Raw genomic sequence first — 24,562 nt, 5'->3', positions numbered from 1 at the left:
TCCATTTCTATGGTTCTGCTCCTGATCTAGCTGTCCTCTTAAGTTTGCTTTTGTTTTAGGTGTGGTTCTTAATAACTGTGAGTTTGCTGTCCTTTCACAGTTCATATTTTTTATCTTCTTTTTCTAAGTCCCTTTAACACTTCATATAATAAGGGCTTGGTGATGATGAACTCCTTGAACTTCACCTTATCTGAGAAGCACTTTATCTCTCCTTCCATTCTAAATGAAAGCTTTGCTGGATAGATCAATCTTGGATGTAGGTCCTTGCATTTCATGACTTGGAATACTTCTTTTCAGCCCCTTCTTGCCTGGAAGGTCTCTTTTGAGAAATCTGCTGACAGTATGATGGGAACTCCTTTGTAGGTGACTGTCCCCTTAGCTCTTGCTGCTTCTAGGATTCTCTCCTTCATTTGAATCTTGGCTAATGTAATTATCATGTGCCTTGGTGTGTTCCTTCTTGGGTCCAACTTCTCTGGGACTCTCTGAACTTCTGGGCTTCCTGGAAGTCTGTTTCCTTTGCCAGATTGGGGAAGTTCTCCTTTATTACTTGTTCGAATAAGTTTTCCACTTGTTGCTCTTCCTCTTCCCCTTCTAGTACCCCTATAATTCGGATGTTGGAACATTTAAAGATGTCCTGGAGGTTGCTAAGCCTCTCCTCATTTTTTTGAATTCTTTTTCTTCATACTTTTCTGTTTGGTCATTTTTTCCTTCCTTCTGCTCCCTTGATTTGAGTCCCAGTTTCCTTTCCATTACTATTGGTTTCCTGTGCATTTCCCTTCATTTCAATTAGTTTAGCCTTCATTTGTTCCTCTAATTTGTGACTAAAATCAACCAGTTCTGTGAGCATCCTGATCACCAGTGTTTTAAACTGTGCATCTGATAGGTTGGCTGTCTCTTTGTTGCTTAGAAGTATTGGCTCTGTGGCTTTGATTTGTTCTTCTGTCTTGAGCCATAATGTTTTGGTCTGTTCGCACCCTTTATGTATAAGAAGCGAAGCCGTAGGTGTTTACCAGGGCAGGGCGACCTAGTCGCTGGTTTGTGATGCTATATGTGGGGGCAGGGTCAGAGAGGGACAGTGGTGTTTGTTCCGCTGTCTCTCTGATTTCAGTCTCCTCTGCTGCTTCCCACAAGCAAACTGGTCCCCCCTGGTGCTGGCTCCTGGGTGTGTGGGCCTGAGCACCCTCCAGGACTCTGTGGGTCCCTCCAACACACTCTCTCTGAGCCTAGAAGCTTCTCCCGGCACCTCAACCCCAAGAGTTTTTCCAATTGGTGCTTTTAGGCTTTAATTCCCATAGCTAGAGCTCTAGCCTACACAGTCTGCCTCACTGCTCGCTCCTTCACCTGGTTTATCTGAGTGTAAATGTGTGACTGCAGTCAGCCGGCCACTTTGCGCCCTCACTGGGTGCACCGTTGGCACCCCATGCCTTGAATCTGCCAACCGCCGCCTGTGCTCCTGGGTTGGTCAGGCCAATTTTTCCTGCCCGATCCCACTGTGCCAGCCACTGACTCTGCCCCTCTTACCAGTCTGGCTGAATGGTTCGTTGTTGTCGGACTTTCGTACAGTTCAATTTTCTGTGTTTTGGTTGTGTTTTTGTTACTAAAACTTTGGTTGTGCGAGGATGCACAGTGTTTCCACCTACACCTCCATCTTGGCCAGAAGTCCCCCAGTGATACTTTTAAAAGTATCAAATTCCTTAATATTCCTGAGTAAATTGCAATCAATTTTTACATTAGACAATTTAAAAAATATTTCCACATTAATTTTTGTCCAACATTGCATTAAATACTATCATTTTTAAATGCATTTTTAAAGATAAAAAAGCAATAAAACCAATTCTCAAAGTAAACAAAAGACTTCTTGGTTGCCCTAGATTTATAAATGTCTACCTTTCAAGGAATCGATAACCCTCTCACTCCTGCTGCTCTTTCAATTTACACATTCCCCCTCTACTGACACTATGAAGAAAAGTTAGTACTTGCTATAAAATCATGATTCTCAGACACATATCACAATCAACCAGTAACGTTTTCAGAATGATGGTGGATACCACCCTTAAATGGAGCTCTCTTAAGGTATATGTATACATAACTGGAAAATGTTCCTCCACTGACCTCTCTAGGGACATCTTAGCCCTACCCCCTCTTGGCTATTTCCCCTAAAACACAGCTTTAGATAATCTGCATTTTAGGAAACAAAAGAGAAAACGATGTGGAAAACAGAAATTCCCTAAGGAAGCTGAAGCAGAGCACACTCCTACACAGAGTCATCCCACCTTTTGCCCTTACTTCCAACTCCACTTCTTAGACCTTCAGTGGGGCCCTGTAAGAGCTCTATGAAGGCGGTGGAAGCCTTGAAGGAGGACCACTGGGGTGGGAATAAATGAGAAAAGGAGGTAAAGGAATGCCAGACCTGCCTCTCTGCCCAGTGACAAAGATTCAAAGACACAACCTCCTGCCTCTACAGTGTGGAGTCCCGATCACAAGGGTCAAAATCTAGGTACCACCTTTCACTTCAGCTATTCTGCAACAACCTGAAACCACCATTACAAACAGTTTTGTTTCTGCGGGAAATCCTTTCAGAGACTAAACTCAATTTTTTAGGCCACCATTTATTAGTTGGACAATGTCAGAGTTAACATTTCAACTGTTTTAATCTCTAGGAAGCCAAGAGCATTAGGATAAATAAAGGTTATAACTCAAGGCTGATTTATAAATTAAATTGTTTTTCATGGTTTAATATGAAGTCTTAATTTAAAAATGGAATAAAATGTTATTGTTTAATCAATAAAAAATGTCCTATACAGTTGTATACTTAAATGAGAACATTTAACAGTTATTAATTCTGTATTAATTTATTCTGATGCTACTCTAAATGTCTGAATTATATTTTAGAATATGCAGTCTTAATGAAGAAAAAAATCCTTAATTCAGTCTCAGAAAGGGATTCATATATTATTCAGTCATTTCTTTTTTGATCCCTTGACAAAAATGTGTCTTGGGTCTTTCCTGTCAATGGAGGGCTAGGGGCGTATTTCAATTGAGATGTCTATCTTCAGACTCCTACTCTCTTAAGGGTGTTTACCTTAACTGCTGTGAAAGGAGAGCTCAGCAAATGGACTTTTATGAATCAGAAATTGTTTACTAAGTTTAAATTGAGGCAAAGTAAAAAAGAAAAGAAAGTCCATTAGGGATTCTAGGTTTCTGAGACCCAGCTGTTTGTGCCTTAGGCCATATATTTAAAAGATAAAAAGTAAAAACCCTATTTAATGACACTATTTGGTTATCAAAAAGTTGTCTATTTTCAGGGGTATTTAGGGCATCTTGTTATCTATGCCTACAGAGATATTTCTCCTCAAGAAGAGAAATTATAATCTAACCAAGTATCAGATCCAGAAAATTGCTCTCAAGTGCTGCTGAGCCAGCTCTTACACAAAAAAAGCACAGTATATGATACTTTTTGAAATTACACTTTAGAAAAACAGCAGATCTTTTAATACGTAACTCAATGTGCCATTTCACACACATCAATTTTTGTACTAGGTCAGTTGGTATGTCTACAGCTTACACCCAAAAGATTAACAAGCCATTCCCAAAATTACTTAACTAGTTCGAAACATAAACTAAAGGCATAACACACATGGACAAACATGAAGAGTTTTGGAAAACTTACCTGCGTCCTCGCACTAGCAGTCTGGAAGCTTTTCCTAGTAATTCAACTGCCTGCCGTAAACGTTCTTCATTCTGAAGGAATCAAACAAAAGAGAGTGTTGGCTGCTTTAATGGAGTAATATTTTCCCTCCAATAACTACTGAATAAAAAAGTAATGGCACTCAATATGAGAGTGAAGGGTTGTGCTGGGAGGGGGGCACCACAGGGGCTAGTCCGCTTCATTACTCTCAAAGAGAAAAAGAAAGACTTCAGCTGTGAGCACAGGAAAGTTCCATAACGTAATGCCGTTTCTCTATTTTCCTGCATATTATGAATCTAAATATTCTAAGTATACTTGAAGAAAAAAATTCAAACTTACTTCAAACACATTAGCTGTCTGTTGATATAACTGTACAGCCTTTTCTGGATCTACATTTTCTATAAGCCTAAATTAGAAAAGAAAATTTGACTTATGTGAGAAATGGAAAACTTGTTTCTCAAAGGACTTTCCTAAGACAAAAAGGTAAAGGCTCCTGGGCAGACTCTTCTGCACACTCACTTTCCAGCTCGCTCCAGTGCCATGGCTGCTGTGTCGGGGGTGCCGTTTTCCAGGTACATCGTGCTGGCTTTCTCAATCAGCTGAACAGCCTCTGGTAGTTTCTGCATCTCCTTTAGGCAAAAGATACAGAGTAGATCAACAAATGCACCATCTTAAATACAAAGTTAATCTAAAATTCAATTACCTTATCCCTGAGTCATGAAGGTAAACAAGTCAAACCCTACACAATAAATATACTTAAAATGAAACATCTTCACCCAGTTATTCTCCCCATCAAACTTCATTTAGCCAAACTAAATATGTATCAGTTAATATCTATACAGAATTCATCACTTCACAGGATTTCAGGGAAACTACACAGAGTAAAAACCAAAACATTTGCTCTTTACCACTTTTGTAAGCATTGAAAATTCTTTGAACATTAACTAAGTCCCTATTACATATACACGGACTACACAAAATAGTAGCCCAAACAGCTGCATCTTATTTACAAGTGCCTCTTGTTTTAACCATTCAGTATTTTAAATTAGATACTTTCACAAAAGCTGTTTTATGACTTCCTATTTTTAAGAAATATCAAAATCTAAGGCCTCAGCAGGCTTACATTCCCGCATGGCAATAACACGCCGGAGCTAAATAGCAGTGGTCCTGGTGGAGGCATATCACCTGCTAGAAGCAGTCTCACTTCTTCCCTTATCCTACTGCCCTACACACCCCGGCCCACCTCCTTCATCGCGATCACTCCCCTATCCCCTGAGTTCACAATGCTGAATGCCAGCCAGAGTAATCTATATCTTACCATTAAACCCTAAGTGTCAGTATCCTGCGGACATCATATCTAGTGTTTCCATATCAAAACTTTTTTAAATTTTTAAAAATTCATTTAAAAGCTTGACATAAAGTATACAGGCATTATTTACTTAGGGTTGACATGTTGTGTTAATAATATAAGCTCCGTGCTAACACCTCATGAGTTGTTTTCAAATCTGCCTATTTAGTCTCTCCTAAGTTGACGAATTTTTTAGGATGCAAAACTTGTACTCTAAACTTTAAAATGTAACTTTTCTATTATTTAGCTATGGAGATAAATAACAATGAAACAGATTAAAAGACACTGCACAAAGTAAGTTGCCATCAAACTCAAGTGAAATGATATCAGTTAATATAACCTCAAATCTAGGTGGAAAAAAATCTTTTTTTTTGGTTATAGAACCAAAGGTCAAGGAAAGAATCAAGTATCTATGGCATATGTTGAAGGACATTTGGTAGAAAGGGAAGGTGAGTATAACAAAATCGACTTCACCCACTTAAATTCTGAGGGTTACTTTGGCTTTTACAGAATATTTCTTTCCCCAATTCACTGACCCATTAATTAAATAAATACATACTGAGAAGCTACAATATATAAAACATTAGGGGGATTACAGAAATATATCACAGGGTACTATCCTTCATGAGTCTTACCCTCATAGATAGGGGCAATATGAAGTACCATCTAAGTAATGTGTTTAAAAATTAATTAAGTACCTCTTCTTGCTTTTGCATCAAATCAAGCATGACTATGGGCCAACCACAATGCTGACAACTCTCCATAAAAAGAAGATGGGCTTTTATACTTTTATATTTAAAAGTTATACTGTTTTATACTCTTCACCCTGTTCTTCTAGTAGGGTAAAATCATAAAGAACAAAATTAAAACATGCCTATTCTCAGTGGCTTGGCTTGTGTGCCGTCGTCACCTCATAGCTTCTTTGGAGTGAACAGGATATGAAATCACAACGGCTGTGAAATGACAGAATCAGAGGCTGATCCAACAAGTCCCCGTGTCTTCCCCTGTGTCTCCACCAACAAACTCTCCCTTCCTAAGCTTCAACGGGGGATGAATGTGAAGGTTGTATGACAAAATGGTGGAAACCATCCCTGAGAACGAGCGGTAGACCAGGGAGCTCAGGACTCCTAAGAGTCCTAATTGTCTCATGACTATTCAAAAGCATTTAATTTAAATACAAGAGAATGCCAGAATGTACTTTCCTTTGTCCTTTTCCTTATCCATAGGTTTATCTTTCCTTCATTCAGAGCAGTGTCTTTCAAATCCTTAAGAGATTAAGAAGAAAATAATTTCTGCATAATAACCATTGATGAAAACGAAAGCCTTAGCACAGCTGTTAGAGTACAAGCTGAGGCTGAGAAGATTATATATGATTAGTGGTCTACCACTTCTGCATTAAGACAGTGTATCCTAGTAACGGCGCACAAAGTACACTGAAATTTCATGAGGAACCTTGGTGATTCCTAGTCTCAGGGGAAACTATCTTTCTATTTCTTTACAAATTAGAATCACAATTAGAATTCCTGGGTCAAAGGCTATGAAAACTCTTAAAACCCTTGACATATATTATGAAAGTATTTTTTAATGACATTAGAAAATCTTCCTGAAAACATTATACATAAACAGTAAGACAGATACAGAACTGTATGTACAACATTTTCTATTTTCTATATATGTGAAAATGTATTATATGAAAATAACTATAAGAAGAAAAGTAAATATGTTAACAGCAATTACTAACATTCTTTAATCCTTTCAGTACTTGTAAATGTTCTATAATGAGCAAGTGTTCACTTAAAAAACCATTAAGATTACAGAAGTTGTAAAAATTAAGAACAGTAAGTTCTTAAAACAATTCTTTACAGTAAATAATTCAAAACAACTTTTTACCATATCAGAGAACATAAAAATGCAAAGGAAAATGTTTTATCTCAACTGCCGCTGGCAGACTGTGAGAGTCAGTGTCATAAAGCAGTACATTCTGTCTCACAACAGTACATTAATTGCCAACCTATTTTTAAGAAGCAGAAATATGAAAAGCAGCATAGCCACATTAACCAAAATATTCCATTCAAAAAGACTCAGTTAAATAGCAACAGCTTAAGTCTCTGTTTCTCTTCAATGCCAACTGATATTTATATAAAACAAGTGAAAAATCTCTATAACTCATGGGTAGTAAAAAATACATACTTGTAAATTTTTTACTACAGTAAGATGTCCTACATTTCTCAAAATTAGGGAGACTTCCCACATAGTTCTTTGTTTAGCAATATATTCTCACCTGGTCACAAAACTTAGAACTTTGGGGGTTCCCAGTTCCTCTCACTTTTAAAACTTATCTTATGACACAGTGTACCCTGTAGGTCCAATTAGCATGGCTTTCTCTTGCCTTACAGCATGGAGACTTTTCAACTCCAACATAAATTTACTTCATTACGGCGTAGTTAACTCATTCTATCTATATAACAGTATGACAGAACATTACTGACCTTCAACATCATGCCAGCTTGCTCATAAGCTCTGCAAAGAGAATATAATTTCTAGAATGAGATCTTAAAGAAAAAAGGAGGAGGATAAACTTTCTACTATAAATAAAGTTACTTCACTTTTAACTGGCTCAGGTACTACATATACTTTAGGCTTGTATTAGCACAGAACATTATTTTTTCTTCATTTTATTTTTGAGGGCAATAATGCCTTAGAAACATCAGGCATCTGAATTGCAGGAATTTTATTTTGCAAATGCAAAATTAAGTATGACTCAGAAAGGTTAAATGAACTTCTACATGACAAGGATAAATCCAAATTTTGAAACAAGTAAGAATTCTCTAAAAAACCGGGAAAAAAGATTCCTACTTTTCTCCATAGGCACTATTAACTATCAAGAAAAAGGGGAAAAACAGAGGTTCTAACTTACTTTGTTTTTTCATAGGTTACTGAATAGAATGATTTTAAAAATATTAATGTGGATTTAATTTAAAATACTTTATCTTAGGAGAGCTTAGTTTCAAGGTTCAGGTAAACACTGAAACAAATGGAAATGATTTTTATTTAAGTCAATACAAAAGAACTCACTATTTATAAATTTGTATTGTAGGAAAAATTTTACTGACCTATGTATGGAAAGACAGCAACATTTAAAACATAATAATCTGCAAACACATGAAAATGTGGGAGGATATTTACTTACTTGGCAGCATGAAAAAGACTGAATGGATGTAACAAAGTCAATATTAAGGAAAAAAAGCAAATCAACCATTTCTAAATATTTACTATTTAAAAGAAAAGGTAACTAAATCACTGGCCCAGTGGAAATCCAAAGGGCAAATCCTAAAACCAGGTAAAAAAGAAATAACTTTAATGCCTGATGATATCTCCTAGAACTACATAATTCACAATACCACACAGATTTTATACTAGTTCCATTATGAATTAATATGAAGAGTTTTACTAAAATGCAAGGCTACTATAATCATAATTAGCAAGGGCAACCAAATAAACAATTTTCAGTATAAGTTTTTAAAAAAACTTCAGAAAATCTTATTTCAAATACCTGAGGAAGACTGTATTTAAAAAATTTATGTATATAGCAGTTTATATATCTCCAATACCTGTGCTACCTCTTAATTCCTCACTGCCTATCTACAGATTTTCCTCACTTCATCCCAAGTAAAACCACAATCAAGCAAATCCAGAAAAATCAAAAATAAACTCTCAAATGTAACTCTACTAAGCAGTATAGACCTTATGATCAGAAGCATCTATAAATACTCCTTCAAAGTTTAAATATACAGACTGTTCTCTAACCTAACAGCATTGTACTCCACAACGTAGCAAATTTATAACAAGTGAAAATGCATTTGTCAAAATCATGGAATTGTCAAATCCTTTTTAAAGGCTGAAAAAGATACGCCCTGTTATTCTCATGGGCAACAGCTTCTCTCAGACAGGCATCTTTTGCTTGCTCAAACTGTTTGGCATTTTTAAAAGCAACAGCTGAAATAAAACAACAAAAACAAAAAGACTTTCTATTTCCACCACTTAAAAACCTTCAAATGAATCATTACCAAAATCTGTGTCATGTGTAAAGTATTAGAAATACATACACTTATTTTAATCAAATATTTAGGAAGAGTCATAAAACTTTAAAATTACTTTTCTAAAGCAATTTTCTTACCACATTTCAATAATCAATAACTTAGAAGTATTTTCAAAAGTTTGGTTTTCTTATTTGTATACTATTTCCTACAAATCAGTGCTACCTCCACTCAAAACCAGGAAGTCTTCCTAACTAACACCAACATCTACGCTCTGAGAAACTAAGACAGCATCAGTCGAACCAATGCTCTGGAATAACAGGTACTATCACAAAAAACAGTACCTTACTTCACTAGTTTTATATTTAATAAAAACAAGCAAAAAAAACCCCAGTGCTTTAGTTATAGCTTATTCCATCTTTTAAATTACTTTGAAATAAAGACCAATATAGACATTAAATATTTTTATAATAAACCCTCCTATTCAGCACAATCTTTAAAACAAATGACAAAAAATTAAAAATGCATTTAAAATAAAGCTTTTGTACCATTTAGGTTTCTGTGGAAAAAAACCCTCACTATCCAAAGAGTTAAAATACAGTGCTCATTGCTATAAAATGTCATCATCAAAGCAAAACAATTAGGATTGGCTCTAAAATATATTATGGATTTGACAAATTTACCAAAGGTTGCTTACAAATACATAAAAAGGATACAACTTTTTAAAAAAAGGTATTTGTTAAAATACATTATAAAATTCTCTTTAGTAAAATACTGAAAGTAAACTACCCAAAATATTTCCCCTCTCTGACTTAAATGTATTTTGCATAAACTTATAAAAGAAAATAAATAAAGAATGCTTTAATGGGAAGAACCTGACCTGAAATATTTATTTTTGAAAGCAGCTCATGGTCTCAGATGTATATAAAACAAATCTGTGTCAAATTTCCCTCATGGAAATTTAAAAAATGTTGTGCCCTCCCATTACAAAAGCTTCTTGTACAGGTGTCCATAAAATCCATACAAGGTTTGAATTTTTAATAATTTTCCCTTTAAATATGATATAGAAATATCAGAGAATTTACTCAGGATTTAAATAAAAGTGCTAAAAACTCATTTGTTGTCATTTCTTTTATTATCTAGAAAATAACGCCTTTATTGTTATTGATTAGCTTCAGCTTACAAATTTTTTTTTTTGGTGACATACTAAAACTAAAGTTTGCCAGAAACCCAGTACCTACATGATGTCTACAACAGGATAATAAAAGTGAACAGAAGCTGCTATTACTGAAACACAATCACAGATACCCTAAAAGTTATATCCACAACTTAAAAGTGCTAAATTTTTAGCAAAGCCCCTATCTGCTGCATATTTCAGATTCTTATTTTACATATGAATAAATATATTCTAATATGTATGTAGCTTGAACACTCATGAACATGTATCGGTATATCTCAAAGTGAGTCTCATAAAAAATCATGGGCCAAACACATGGTTTTAGATTTGCTTACAATAAGACATTACAAAAAATTTAACAAAATTTTGTATTCAATAACAGGAATTATAAAAAAGAACATGGCAAATTTCTAGAGATACTATGCAACTGAATGAAGTTCAAGAATATATATACACAATGCTAAAAATCTGCAGCTAAGTTCTGCCAACCCTACTCATCTCTCCTGTCATGAAGAAATATGGAGATTTCTGACTCAGCCCTCAACATGTTTGAAAATAACAAGTGTTAAACACACAAGGGACTGGGTTGTTGTTGTTTATTAGAATCTTACAGGAAGCATGAAGAGCAAGTATTATGCTGAGAGAAAGTTATCAGCCCACTCTAAGATTGCACACTGGAGTTATAGGGGCTAGTCACACGTACCTGCTTTTCCATATTCAGAAGCAGCACTGTCATAATCTGGTTTCCACTTTAAAAAACCAGTTTTCAGGCTACAATGAAAGAAAGATGTATTTCTTAGAGGTTGCCAACCACATTTATAAGTAAAAAAAAAAAAGGAATAGGAGCTATCAGGTAACAAGTCCCCATCCAACCTTATTTACAATACAGCCTCACCATCTTCCCTACCAGTGGCATAGATAGGGTTTTCCTCCTTTTGAAATGCCTGTATAACATCCAAGTACAGCAGAGATTATCTGAAAATATTCTAGAAATATATATTGTTGCCCCATCCAAGGCCCACAGAACCAGTGACTGGGGTGACCAGCTTGTAAACAAGCCCTGAGGCTATTTAAATTTAAGGCTTGAAGCCCTCTAAAGCACAGCACAAGTAAGCATTTGGCTTTGTAAGACAAGCTCAGGAGAGAGGCTGGAGAGACTAAATGACAAGTCATCAGCATTTGCCACATCAAGAGTCCTGTTAAGATCCCCTTAGGGAGTCCTTGAGAGGGGGCTGAAAGACTGCAGAATATAAACTTCCAGAGGGAGTCACCAAAAAAGGTTGCAAATTAGCCACCAGTGAACAAAAAAAAAAAAAACCAAAAAAAAAAACCCCAGAGAGACAGGGATGTTATGAAAACAAGAGAAGGTGCTTTCAAGGATCACTACTGGCATCTCAGATGCCAAACCAAACAATCAATTCTGAGTCCTTACCTTACCTGCCCTTTCTGCGGCATTCTATTTTCTTGCTCTAATTTAAAATAATTATGTATTTCCAGTTTAAATTAACTTAGTGACTAACAAGCTTGCCTGTGCATAAGAACTGCTAAATAAACACCATCTCAGATTCTAAATTTCAATTCAATTAGCTTATACATAACAATGTCAGCATCAAATGTCCCTGAGGGGAATCCCCTTAGAAGTATCCATTCATTTTCTGACAGCTCTGTGAACTGCCCAGAGGCCCTAACTTTAAAGGAACATTTTCCTGCCAAATAAATGTATTTAATATTTGTGTTTGCATTTATACTGGTATGATGCAAATCTGTAACTTTTCAAGCTCACCAAGAATACTTTTGCTCAAAATAATTCCTTAAATTGCAGTCTATCCACGCTAACCCACAAAATTGAGGAAGTATGCAATAAAACAAAAATTTCATCCTCCACCCTACTCCAAAGCACTTATTATATCCTATATATTAACAGAAATTTTAATTTTACCCAAAACAAGGCATAACAATTCAATTGTCTAATGGTCTATACATTAAAAAGCTAGAGATATAAAATTATAGTATTGGGTGGCCAAAAACTCTGTACATAAAAGACACACTTTTCACTTTCACCAGTAACTTTATTGATCTGGATATTTTGAGTATGTTGGCTATCTCCCATGTGGTATAACACTGACTGTTCTCAATTAATGTCTCGATTTAATCACTATCAACTTCAACTGGTCTACCTGACAGTGGAGCACTGTCCAGAGAACTCTTCAGTGTGGAACTTCACAAACCACTGTTCACACATTCAATTGGTCACTTCTCCATACACTGCACAAGCCTTTTTTTATGTTTCAGTTATGTTTTTACCTTTCTTGAAATGATAAAGCATATGCTGAAAATGTTGTGTATTTTCTTCAGTCTTTAATGTTAAAATTACTACACAAAAAAATCACCAATTTTGATGTTTTTTGAAAAAGCAAGCTGATATAAAAGCTGTCACAATACAATCTAACAAAATTGTTTTGAATGAAGTTAAAGACAACTAAGTGCTACTAGAACCACAATATGGAAAAAAAAACAACTTTTTGGCTAACCCAATAAATCATCCAGGAAACTAAGAATCTCTAATTAAGAAGGGAGAAGGCATTCTAGTTTAGTTCAATGGCTATAACCGTTTTGACTATTTCTTTCAAAAAGTGAATAAAGAAATTTTATTGAGGTTAACAGTTTAATCAATTTCCAAAGGACCAAAACCCACAAAACCACCACCTGTTTGAGGGGGTTAATTATAATTACAAAACTGCTTGGCAATATGGAACCCTATTATCAGTAGAAGACAGAAATATCAAATCACCTCTGTTCCAGGCCCATTTTTCCTGCCACCTACTGAGCCTTCAAACACAACACAATCCAACACCCAATCCAACACCTCCCCGACCCAGCCCTTCCCACCCACCATGTTCATTCATCTCTGCTTCCGCTGAGGGCCTCTCCACCATTCCACCTCCCAAATTAGGAACATAGGGGTCAAGCCTCTCCCTCCACATCCAGTCAAGTCATTAAAGCTTTTCAATTATAATTGTCACCCAATTCTGCTCCTCATACTGTTGCTTTAATTGGGGCCCTCACCATGACAGCTTACTAACCTGTAATGGTGAGGTCACCTTTTGGGCTCTGCCCTCTTGTCTTCCACTCTTGGCACAGCAACCTTTCCTTACCTTGTATCTCAACCGAAGCCACTCTATACTTCATATCTAACGATGAATACCTTATTTTTGGCTTACCTGTCTGCCCTCCTGTGATTTCTAGGCTCTTGAGGAAGAGAACCCTTTTAGCTCAGTAACCCCAGTAGGCTGTGTACAAATACACAGTAACAAATCTGTAAATGTTTGTTTACTAAATATGCCAAAGTTTTCACTCTCCCCTCCTCCCAATTCTCCACATTGATACATTTCCTTTAGCTAAAATAAATCCAACCAGGTCCCACTGGTTATTATATCCCTAGGAAAGCTAAGGTTCAGGACCACTATAACAGAGGGGCGGACCTTTCAATCTGGCCCCAACTCTTCTCCATTCTGGCCCATGCCCTGTGTCCTGCAGCTACTCTACATTCCCTGTTTCCCAGCACATCTTCAGGCCTGTGCTTAAACTATATCCTGGGCATGGATTCCCCCTGTAATGGGATTTCCCCTCCTCTAAATATTTATTTTGCCGACCCTGCTCAGAAATCACCTTTATTACCATGTTTCTAAAAATCTCCAGGCTGGGGTTACCTCTGTTACCAAAGCACAGTTAACAGCTTTAGGATGATCTTTATTACAGACACTATTCTAATAGTACTTCTGTTTGCTCTCAATAAACAGAAAGATTATTGTGGGCACCTACACCAAGAGTCCCAGTACTTTCCACACTGCCTGGAAATAATGTGATACAACAGAAATAGTTTGAGTTTTTCCCACTGTGCAGCCTTGCATAAGTTATTGTAAGGGTTCTTCATTTCCCCTTCTGTAAAATGAGAATCTCTATTTGCAGAGTTGTGGAGATGTCAGTCACATTACGTATATGAAGCATCTAACACAGATCACAATATAGACATCTCATTACCTCGAACTGCCAGATAAAAATTCGATGGGCGTTAATGCAATGGAGGAGCAGAAGAGCGTCAAAAGGATTATGCAGAGAGCAATTCAGTTTCACAAATATTTACTGGGTGCCTATTACATCCCGTAGAAGCTGGCCGAACAAACGTAAAAAGACTAAAAGGAAGCGCAAAGCGCAGTTCTTGCCCCCAGGACGAGTATAACGTGGCAAGACAAAGGCTCAACGAGGAATTTTCAGGGTCAATCTATAGCCCACTATCCAACTCAAGGCAGTCTTTTAGAGTAGTGGTTCTTAACGGGGGCGATTTTATCTCCCCCTGGGACAGTTCTGGTTGTCACAATCGGGGAAGGAAGGAGGAGAGGCATGGTACTGGCGTCCAGCACGTACAGGCCAGTGATGCTGCTAAACTCGCTACAATGCACAGGGCAGCCCCCACCACAGGGACTTAGCCAATTCAAAGTGATGAGATTCAAAAAACCAAGTTAGAGCAAAAGCAGCGTTGGTTCGACCACACGGACACCCAGAAAGGGCGCAGGGACGACTTCCGGCGGGAGTGAGGGATGGCAACCAGGCTTACAGACCTGTACCGGGCCCCCGCTGCCACCTTCTGCCCCAAACCACCATCCCCCACCCACTCTCATTCCCTCACGTTCTCCTTTCAACCCGGCCGGAAAGGGGCACGACCCCAGCGCCCATGCAAACGACATTAGAATCTCTCACTATTTCTCAGCTTTGGCGAGGTGCTCCAGCCCCTCATTTATCTTCTGAGCCGCCATCTCCACAGTCCCAGCCCTAGAAAGCTGAAAACCCGGCTGAGAAAGCTTCGGAACACCCAGCAGGATGCCGGGACAGCACCAAAGCCGAGCGGCTACTGAGGCCAGCAGAGGTCAAATTTAATAAGGCAAAGAAGGTACGGAAGCCCGTCAGGGTTCAGGGAGCCAACCACTGCGCAGGCGCGGAGAGCCTAGGCCGTGTCAGACCGTGCGTTTGTATCGCGGGTGCGGTGATACGTTAAATATGGTTCCTTCGTTCAATCAATAAATATTTACTGAACACCTCATATGTGTCTGGCACTGTTCTAAGCACCTGAAAAGCAGCAGGGAGTACAACAGGCAAAAACCGCAGCCCTCGTGGAGCCTTGCCTTTTCACTCATGTGAAAACGCATTGGCTTTATGATGTATTACATTTGTCCGTAGCTAGAATAGTTCATTTTTTTTCATTTCGCCTTTTAAGTGCCAACTATATACCAGTCAGTAATCAAAAACAGATTACTCCTGATTACTGTCAAAGAATTACTCGACCAATACAAACTGTGGTGAGTGTTCTGAATGAGAAGTTCAGAGAGTTAAGACCACTTGCTACCATCTAGCAGAAGTGAAGCTAGTAATACAGTTGGCCAATTCATAATTCATAGATAATTCATAGTGATTTCAATATTCACATAGATGTTTCCTGCAATTTGCATGCACCTTCTCAGTTTCTAACCCAACAGACTCAAACACTATTCCCAGGATTATAATCTTGACTTTAGTAATAATTGTGTCCTTGGCAGTATTGATTTCAAGCAGCCCACTTTAGCTCCTCTTGTCATTCCAATCCACCTTTCCTAGTGCCAATAATTCTTCATGTTCAACGGAACTCTCACTTTTTTCTATCCCTGTGGTCTTATTCACACTTCTTCTTTACCCAGCATAAACTGCATGCTCCATCCTTTTAGCTACTCCTTTTCATAGACCTTCAACCTCCTATCTCTCTCTCTCCTTTCTCTTAACTGGAAAAACCCCTAGTCTCCACTTACTCTGCAACCACTCTTAGGCAAGTAAATGTGGCTGTAGGAAAACAAATAGCATGATGCTAACATTACTCATTTTAATGATCATAAACATCAAGAAAACCTTTGCTACCGATGGGCAACTGCACTACATTTCCCTGGTCAAATCTCCTGCCCACTCTCTTGGATGCTGTACACACACTTCTTCTCAAAACTCCAATACAGTCTCCCTACCTGCCTGCCTGTCACCTGCCAACTTTTACTTTTTGTTTAATAATAAAAAAAAAACAGCAATTAGAAGAGATCTTTTATTTTCCTCACCATCCCATCAACTAATTACTTGCATTGTTCCAAAATATTCTGCCTTTGTTCTGGTGTCAGTGGTTGAACTGGCCTTGTCCCTGTCCCCCATCTATCCTAATTTCCTTATTCAGTCTCATGGGTACGAGTATCACCCAAGCAGGGGGCTTCTTATTATCACATTGTCCAGCCTAAGCTTCCTTATGTGAAGGACACAGCATTCCAATAGGAATTCCAATAGGGTGAAAGTGGAAGTCCTACAGGCTCATAAGGCATTGGCCTCATTTTATCAATCAAATCAAGTCACAAGGCAAGTCCAGATTCAGGAATTGGGGGAAATAGTGGAATTGCAAAATACCGTGGCTGTGATGCCCCTCAGTCCAACGCAGCCCTTGGATGACTGATTAAGAACAAGAGGGACTGTTGCTGGTGCCTTTAACAGCAAACAGAAAAGCCTTGCATTTTACTTTTACTTTTTAAAATATGGAATGCTTCACAAATTTGCATGTCATCTGGCACAGGGGCCATGCTAGTCTTCTCTGTATCATTCCAATTTTAGTACATGTGCTGCCTAAGCAAGCACACAGAAAAGCCTTGAATTTTAAAGTGAAATTAGACTTACTAATCACCCAGTGCCATCAACCTCTAAAACCATTGAAACTGCCCAGGTGTTTTTCTATGGGATTGCCACCAAAAGTCTATAGCCTCATCCTCATTCTCACTGGTTCACATATTCATTTATTATTTCCTGACCAACCATTCTACACAAGGCCCTACACCTACACACCCAAGACAAAAACCCAGGCAAGGGGATGTAGGCAAGAAAAAAACCTCTGCCTCTACCCATCTTAGTTTCTCCAGCTGGAGAAATTAGACTGGAAAAGACAGAGCAATAGGCAAAAAGCATACACATTTATTTATTGCAAGTTTTATGTGACAACAAAACCTCCGTAAGAAAATGAGGACCTGCAAAAGCAATTAAACCTGAGTGTTTTTATGCTACATTTGATGAAGAGTGAAAAGTCATGAAAAAATGTAATAAGACAAAGTGTATGAACTAAGAGTAGTCAACTGGGGAAAGTGAGTGAAGCCTTTGTTCAGATTCCCCTCAGTTTTCTTGTCTTCAGAGAGAAGGAGGTTCCTTTCCTTCAGATCTACGGAGAGCAACTCCCACATGAAGGTTGATGGGATTAGGATATGCTACCCCAAAATATGGCACCTTGGAAGACTGAATATATTAAACTGAAGAAGTTTGAAAAAACTAAACAGCAGAAGCAAGGTTGCTCTGACCTTCTCCCACCTTCTCCCCTGAAGCAGATCAGAAGAAAGGAGACTCCTTGTCTCCAAAGACAAAGGGACATCAAGAAGAATCTGAACAAACAGTCCATGCTAAGTTTCCCTCAGTTTACTACACTTACCTTGCACTCTTTCATCTCTCCTGTTCTTTCACAACTGTCCATTCTCCATCAAACCCAGTAGGAATGTGCTCATGATGATTTTCTAACCAACTGAGGTACCAGGCCAGGCCTCTCTCTGTTTTTTGTTGTTGTTGTTGTTTGTTTGTTTGTCTCTCTGCTTTTAAAACAACACACATGCATCCTGTAGTTCTATGGATAGAAATCCAACATGGGCTAAGATCAAGGTGTTAGTTAGCACGGCTGCATTTCTTTCTGGAGCCTCTGAGGAAGAACCCATTTCTTTGCTTTTCCTGGCTCCTGGAGGCCATGTGTATTTCTTGGCTCATGGCTCCTTCTTCCATCTCAACAACAACGTCAGGCTGAGTTATGCTGCCATCTCTCTGGTTCTCTGACCAAAGCCAGAAAGCTTCTCAGTTTATGAGGACTCCTGCAATGAGCTCGGGCCCACCTGGAGAATCCAGAATAATCTGCTGTCTCAAGGTCTGTAATCTGTGTGTTTTCGATGCCTTTTATTTTTTCAATTACCATTGACAAACGATACTATACTAGTTTCAGGTATACAACATAGAGATTAACAATCATCCCAATAAGTGTAGAACCCCTCTGACACCATAACATACTTATCACAATATTTGACTACATTCCCTCTGCTGTACTTCACATCTCCATGGCTGTTTTTGTAACTGGCAATTTTCACATCTTAATCTCTCCCCCCTTTTCACCCCATCCTCCCAACCCCACTCCCATCTGGTAACTATCAAAATGTTCTCTGTCTGTATGAGTTTGTTTCTGTTTTGTTTGTTCACTCGTCTTGTTTATTAAATTCCACATATTAATGTCTTTTTCAATCTGACCTATTTTACTCAGCACAGTACCCTCTAGGCCCATCCATGTTATTACAAATGGTAAGATTTTATTCTTTTTTTATGGCTGAATCCTACTCCATTGTATGTATGTGACGTATCTTCTTTATCCATTCATCTACCAATGAACACTTAGCTTGCTTCCATGTTCTGGCTATTGTAATTAATGCAGCAATGAACACAAAGATGCATATGTTTTTTCAAAATAGTGCTTTGTGTTTCTTCAGATAAATACCTCAAAGCAGAATTCCTGAGTCCTTTTTTAATCTCTTTTTAGCCTTTGTTTTAAAGTCTACTTTGTTTGCTGTAAGTATTGCTAGCCCAGATTGTTTTTTCTTTTTGTCTCCATTTGCATAAAATATCTTTTCCCATCCCTTTACTTTCAGTGTGTGTGTGTGTGTGTGTGTGTGTGTGTGTGTGTGTGTTTATCTGAAGCAGATCACCTGTAAGCAGCAGGGGATGGGTATTGTTTTCTTATCCATTCGGGCACTCCATTCTGTTGATTGGAACATTTGATCCATTTACACTTAAAGGTATTATTGATAGAAATGTAGTTACTGCCATATTATTATTGACATTAAATTTTTTTCCTTTTTCTTCTTAAAGAAGCCCCTTGAACATTTGTTATAATACTGATTTGGGGGTGATGAACTCCTTTAGCTTTTTCTCATCTGGAACACACAGGTTATTTGCAACACAACACCCAGAGAATTTTTCAAAGATATTAGATCAAGTCACTGCTGGCTACAAACCTGCCAATGACTCCCATGTTTTTAGAGAAAAAGCCAAAAGGCTGACCACAGCCTGCAAGACCTAGCAGGACTTACCAAAGGCAGAGCATCCCCACAGGTCTGCCTTTGTATTTGGTGTCCTTGTTCACACTGGCAATAGCTTTTCTTAAATACACAAGCAAACCTCATCTTAAGGCCTTTGTTCTAGTATTTTCTCACCTGGAGCACATTCACCAGAGAGTTTCCAGAAGATTCCGCACCTTCTTTAAGTCTGCTCAAACCTCACTGCTCTGCAAGGCTGCTCCACTGATGCTGTGACCTGCTCCCTCCCCCCCTCTGCACTCTGCACCTTCGGTCCCTAACACTGCCCTGCTTTCCACCATGGTACCATTCATCTTCTAACATGATATCATTTATTCATTTTTTATTTGTTTGTGTGTTGTTTTTCTCTCCCTTGGAATTTAAGCTCCATGAGGTCAGGAGTCTTTGGATGTTTTGTTTGCTGGTGTTTAGAACAAAGTCTCACACGTAACAGACACATAAAAACGCGTGTGTGTGGTCTTAACTGATGAATCGTTCCCTTGGACCAACAACCATACTGCCTTTTCACAATACTCTGACAGCGCCTATTTCTGGTCTTGTCTCACAGTTTGCTGCGTCTAACCTGCATTATTATGGGAGAGTGAGCAGAAAGATAAATAAGAAAATGTTTGGAGGCTGTTTCCTCAGGAATCTTGGTGGGACTCTTCTTCAAAGCAATTTCTTTAGCTTGTCATCTGCTTCTGTTTGCTTGGCTTTCTCCACAGCTCCCAGGATCTCTCCTACTTTAACCTTTCACAGAATCATCATTTAAAAATTCTTCATATTTTCAATAGACTGTCAAACACAAAGCAAGAAAGTAAATGTGTGAAAATGAATAATGACCAGCAGGGCCATACCAGATGTGCCAATCCTTTTTTCTCCATATGGGACAGTGCAGACCAGCATGACCTAAACCAGAGCAGAGTCCAGCACAGCCATAGTCCCATAGTAGTCTCTGCTTCTGTGGAAGGAGGTGGGTGATGGTGGTGCTGGGAGTGGACCCAGCACTGTTCAGCTTGCCTGACCCTCCAGGCTCCTGGTGGGGGACAGCAACTAAGAATCTGATTCTGGAATGCCTGGCAATTGCGAGACAAACGGCTATTGAGCAACTCACATTTGTCGGAAAATCTGTTAAGTGTACTAAATGTACAGCCTTAGAATCACTGTTATTATCCCATTACACACAGGAGGACATCGAGGCTAAAGGAAGCTAAAGGAACTTGCCAAAGTTCTCACGACCAGTAAATGGGAAGGCAAGATTGGCACCCAGGACCACTTGACTTCAAATCTCTACTTGAGTCACTATAATAGACAGAGAAATAGCCTCTGTTTTGTATTAGTTTAATAACAACTCACACCACATCTCTGTTTAGCTGCATGAACCAATGATAGATTTTCAAATAGTTTTTTAATATCACAGAGCACTTTATAATGCACAGTGCATTGTTATTATTTTGAAATTTCACTAATAATTAAAAAATTAGACTTCTAAGTTTGTTAGGTATGACTTAAATAAGTTACCAAGTGCTTGAAAAAGAAACATCCCTAACCGATGTAATAAGCATATTGTACCAAGAACACCTTACCTAGACTCGGAGGCATCTTCTGGCATCCATTCTTCCTTGCCTGTGGTCTTGTAGTTCTCCCCAATAAACACAGGGTGGCACCACATGCACGTGGTTTTACAGCCACAGGCCTCAAACAAATGATTGCTACTTTGGATGAAAGAGTCAGATTCTTGAAACTTTTGCCTTCATAACTGAATTTTCCGCAATAAAAGTGATACCTCTCGTCATTTTATACACAAAGGTAAGCATCATTTCCCAACAGTTCAGAGTACGTAAAGCTGGAAAGATCTGTGGCATTAATACTTATTTAATAAAAGGTTTCTTTTACTGCCATTTTAACTAACAGAATTATTCTTGATGAATATTACTTTTAAGAAGAAAGAAGATATAGAACTTCCTGTTTGTTATGTGTAAGAGAAAGTTGAATCCAACGCACTGGACTGGCTTAGTGGTGTCCTGCTGTGTATCTCATCAGATAACTTACAGATACCCTAGTTCTTATCCACTAAATGTTCTCTTTTAAAACTACATCTCACATATAAATGTGAGAGGGACTTTAGTCTTAAACTGGGGCAGCAAATGTGTGAGGGCAGGGGCAGTTACCTCATTGGTCAGGTGGCAATTGAATGAAGAGCTGCAGAAGTGGTTGCTGCGGTCCACCTAGACAAGGAGCGTTGCAGATAAAGCTCAGCAGAGGTTGATGAGGCAGATCGTGTCTGGCCTATTCCAGAGAGCGCAGGAGAGCCTCAAGGAAACAGCAGAGTGACCCCTTAGCAATGAGCTCACACACATTCATTGTCAAGAGTAGATTCAGACAAGGTTTGGATTCTGTTTGAAAATCTTAAAGAATATTTCTCTTACTTAAATGCAACTTTCTTCTACTTGTGTGATTAGAAATTAGCACATGTTAATAAAGAAGCTAAGAAAGTGCTAACAGTCTGTATGATGGGGAGATTGCTCAAACATGCAAATAAATGTCAAGCCCACACAATACACTAGGATTGCGGAAGCAGCTACAGAATAATTTTTGTCAAGATTCTCTTCTAGCCAAGGAGATAGAATACCAACACTGACAGAACACATGCTAGAAAAAAGATGTAAAAGATCCAGAGAGCAGCTGTGATGACCGTAATCCAGTGGGATCCTCGGATAAAAATCTGCGGGCAAGCCCCGCGCGCTCTACACCCTGCATTTCTCTTCCCTCCCACTGCGTGGCGCGCTTGGCCCACAGCTCTGTAGGAGGAAGGCAAACAGAATTGCAGGCTCCAATAAGGAAGGATTTAGTACTGCTCACATTTGAGAAGAGACTTTCCAGATTTGGAAAAAGTGGAGGAATACACCCAACCCTCTTTTCCTCAGCCTCCAATAAAATCAGAGATGAAAGAAGACCGTGTTTTAGGCTGGCAAATAAGAAAATAAACAAGTGCTTGAAAGAAGTAAGTTTTTCTTTTTTAAATTTGCTTTTGCAATAGGTTTTTCTTCCTTGAAAAACAAAATACTAAAATAGCAAGTTATGTTTTCATTTATAACTCCTTCTCAAGAGGAAATCTAATAATAACAAGGGGTTCCCACTGGATTCAGCTTATTTCATCATGTAAATATATTTGTATCCTCTGGGGAAAGAAACTTACACTGAGCCAGGTATTTCTCTTTTAAATTGGTGACTTTACTCATTTGCATTTCCTTCTTCCTTTACCTCGAACAACCTCTCAGAATGAAGAGAAGCATTAAGTTCTGCAGCTGTGTGTTGGACTGTGCTTTGTCAGCCAATACGCAGTATGTAAAAATGGCAGCAAAATTATTTGCAATGCTTTATTCTAAATCTTGTCAGAAAAGCAATTTGCCCCTCACTAAGTTTTATCCTATTTATACCAAATGTTCATTCACATGTTGAGAAAGCAACACCGTGTACTGGAAAGTGAAAAGACCTATAGTTACTCACGCTTTTCAACCTCAGCTGTATTTCCTAAAGGAAAGAAACACAGTTTCTTAAATCATTTGGCTTCAGTTTCCTCTTCTATAAAATAGGGGTGATAATAATGAGGTGAATTAAAAATGGCGGTTAAATCTCTGCCCCTCTTCCCATTGAGAGGTGGAGTGTTATGTCCTCTCCCTTGAACACCCCCCAGAATGCAGTTTCTGTGACTACTCTGGCCAATAGAACATAGAGGAAGTGATGTTGTTTCAGGGCCCAGGCCTTGCAGGGGTGTCCAACCTGTGGCCCGTGTGGCCCAGGATGGCTGTGAAGAGGCCCAACACAAAATCGTAAATTTACTTAAAACACTATGAGATTTTTTTGTAGTTACGTGTCACAATATATTTAATGTGTGGATCTCTTCTAGTGTGACACAGAGACATCAAAAGGTTGAACACCCTTGCTTAGAGCAAGGCAGTTCCTACTTCCTGTCACTCTTGGAGCTCTAAACAGTCCACCTACCCTGAGGCTGCCATGATGTGAGCAAGACTGAGCTACCAGGCGAAGGTCTGTGTATGGAGGGGAAGCTGCCCAGCCGGCCCCAGCTCCTCCAGTCCCTACCCATTACATCATCCCAGCTGAGGTCTTGGACATCATGAAGCAGAGGTGAGCTCTTCAGAATGTGCTCTATCCAGATTCCTGTCCACACTGTCACTAGACACAGAAATAACAAATTCTTGTCTTAAGCCATTGAGCTTTGGGACAGTTTGTTAAGCAGAAGTTGGTAAGCATAGTAAGTGCCTATCTTGTGGAGCTGTGTCAGTTTTACAAATAACCCTTCAAAACACCTGATGGACCCAAGAACTGGCAGTGAGTGCTCAGTACATAGTGACCATCATTATTACTGCCCTTTGTATTTAATTTTCATAGGACAGTTTTTTTAGAAATGTGGGCAGAAAATCCTCTCTGAGCTCACAGAAGACTTTAAAATCCCCCGCACCTGACTCACTTAGGAGTCCATGGCTTTGGGATTGCAAATATTCCTAGCTTAGACAAGTCAGGTGCAAGGAAAGCCACTAAGTCCAGCCATTGCTGGCACTTCCATTAAACATGTGCTCTCTTCAGTGAACAAGAGGTGCTGGCCCTGCATTCCAGAGACATCACAGGCATTCGAAGAGCAGCTCCACACTTGTTTTTTTTTCTCCTGTAAATCTCCTTGACTACCTAAACTCAGTAGGCAACTAAACACAATTGAATTTAAAGAAGAGGTCCTTTTTAAATGCAGCTGTTGACGTCCAGGGTCCACAGAGTTCAGAGCTTGCCAGGCAGGCTTCAAACATCTTAAGAACTCATAGTCCCTATGGCCCCCAAGGGACCTTATCTTTGGCCCCTTAGGGGACACTTCCAATGATGACACTAGACCTCTTGGGACCATCATGGTGCTAGTAATATTAAGATATAAAGTATTCTTAATGTAGTAAACTTATAAAACTCAGAATTCCACAAGATGGTGTGTTCTGATCCTTTAATCTGTAACGTGTAGGCTCCATCCCTGCTGTCACTGGCACTTTCTCTTGCCTGGAGTACTGGTCAGTCTGCTCTTACTGATTAGTCATCCAGCCACCA

At 38.8% G+C, this 24,562-nt stretch overlaps 1 protein-coding gene and 1 non-coding gene across 2 annotated transcripts in view; both read right to left on the bottom strand.

Annotated features, from left to right (window-relative positions):
* The window catches only part of NAPG (NSF attachment protein gamma), a 29,345-nt gene extending 14,171 nt beyond the window's left edge, over window positions 1-15,174 (bottom strand). Inside the window, exons 1-8 of the mRNA XM_037130805.2 lie at window positions 15,009-15,174; window positions 10,954-11,021; window positions 8,948-9,032; window positions 8,227-8,244; window positions 7,526-7,556; window positions 4,208-4,317; window positions 4,028-4,094; window positions 3,671-3,741 (exon numbers count right to left, since the gene is read on the bottom strand). Coding sequence (XP_036986700.1) covers window positions 3,671-3,741; window positions 4,028-4,094; window positions 4,208-4,317; window positions 7,526-7,556; window positions 8,227-8,244; window positions 8,948-9,032; window positions 10,954-11,021; window positions 15,009-15,064 — 506 coding nt within the window. The 5' untranslated portion in view covers window positions 15,065-15,174. The remainder of the gene's footprint in view (window positions 1-3,670; window positions 3,742-4,027; window positions 4,095-4,207; window positions 4,318-7,525; window positions 7,557-8,226; window positions 8,245-8,947; window positions 9,033-10,953; window positions 11,022-15,008) is intronic.
* Window positions 15,175-16,837: 1,663 nt separating this feature from the next.
* Window positions 16,838-16,943, bottom strand: LOC119038345 (U6 spliceosomal RNA). Its single transcript, XR_005080405.2, has one exon. It is a non-coding gene; the product is annotated as a U6 spliceosomal RNA (small nuclear RNA).
* Between the last annotated feature and the right edge of the window lie 7,619 nt (window positions 16,944-24,562).

This window comes from Artibeus jamaicensis, unplaced genomic scaffold, assembly GCF_021234435.1.
Source record: "Artibeus jamaicensis isolate MK-2021 breed Jamaican fruit bat unplaced genomic scaffold, CSHL_Jam_final contig_511, whole genome shotgun sequence".
Classification (NCBI taxonomy): domain Eukaryota; kingdom Metazoa; phylum Chordata; class Mammalia; order Chiroptera; family Phyllostomidae; genus Artibeus; species Artibeus jamaicensis.
This window is presented reverse-complemented; position numbering and strand designations above follow the sequence as displayed.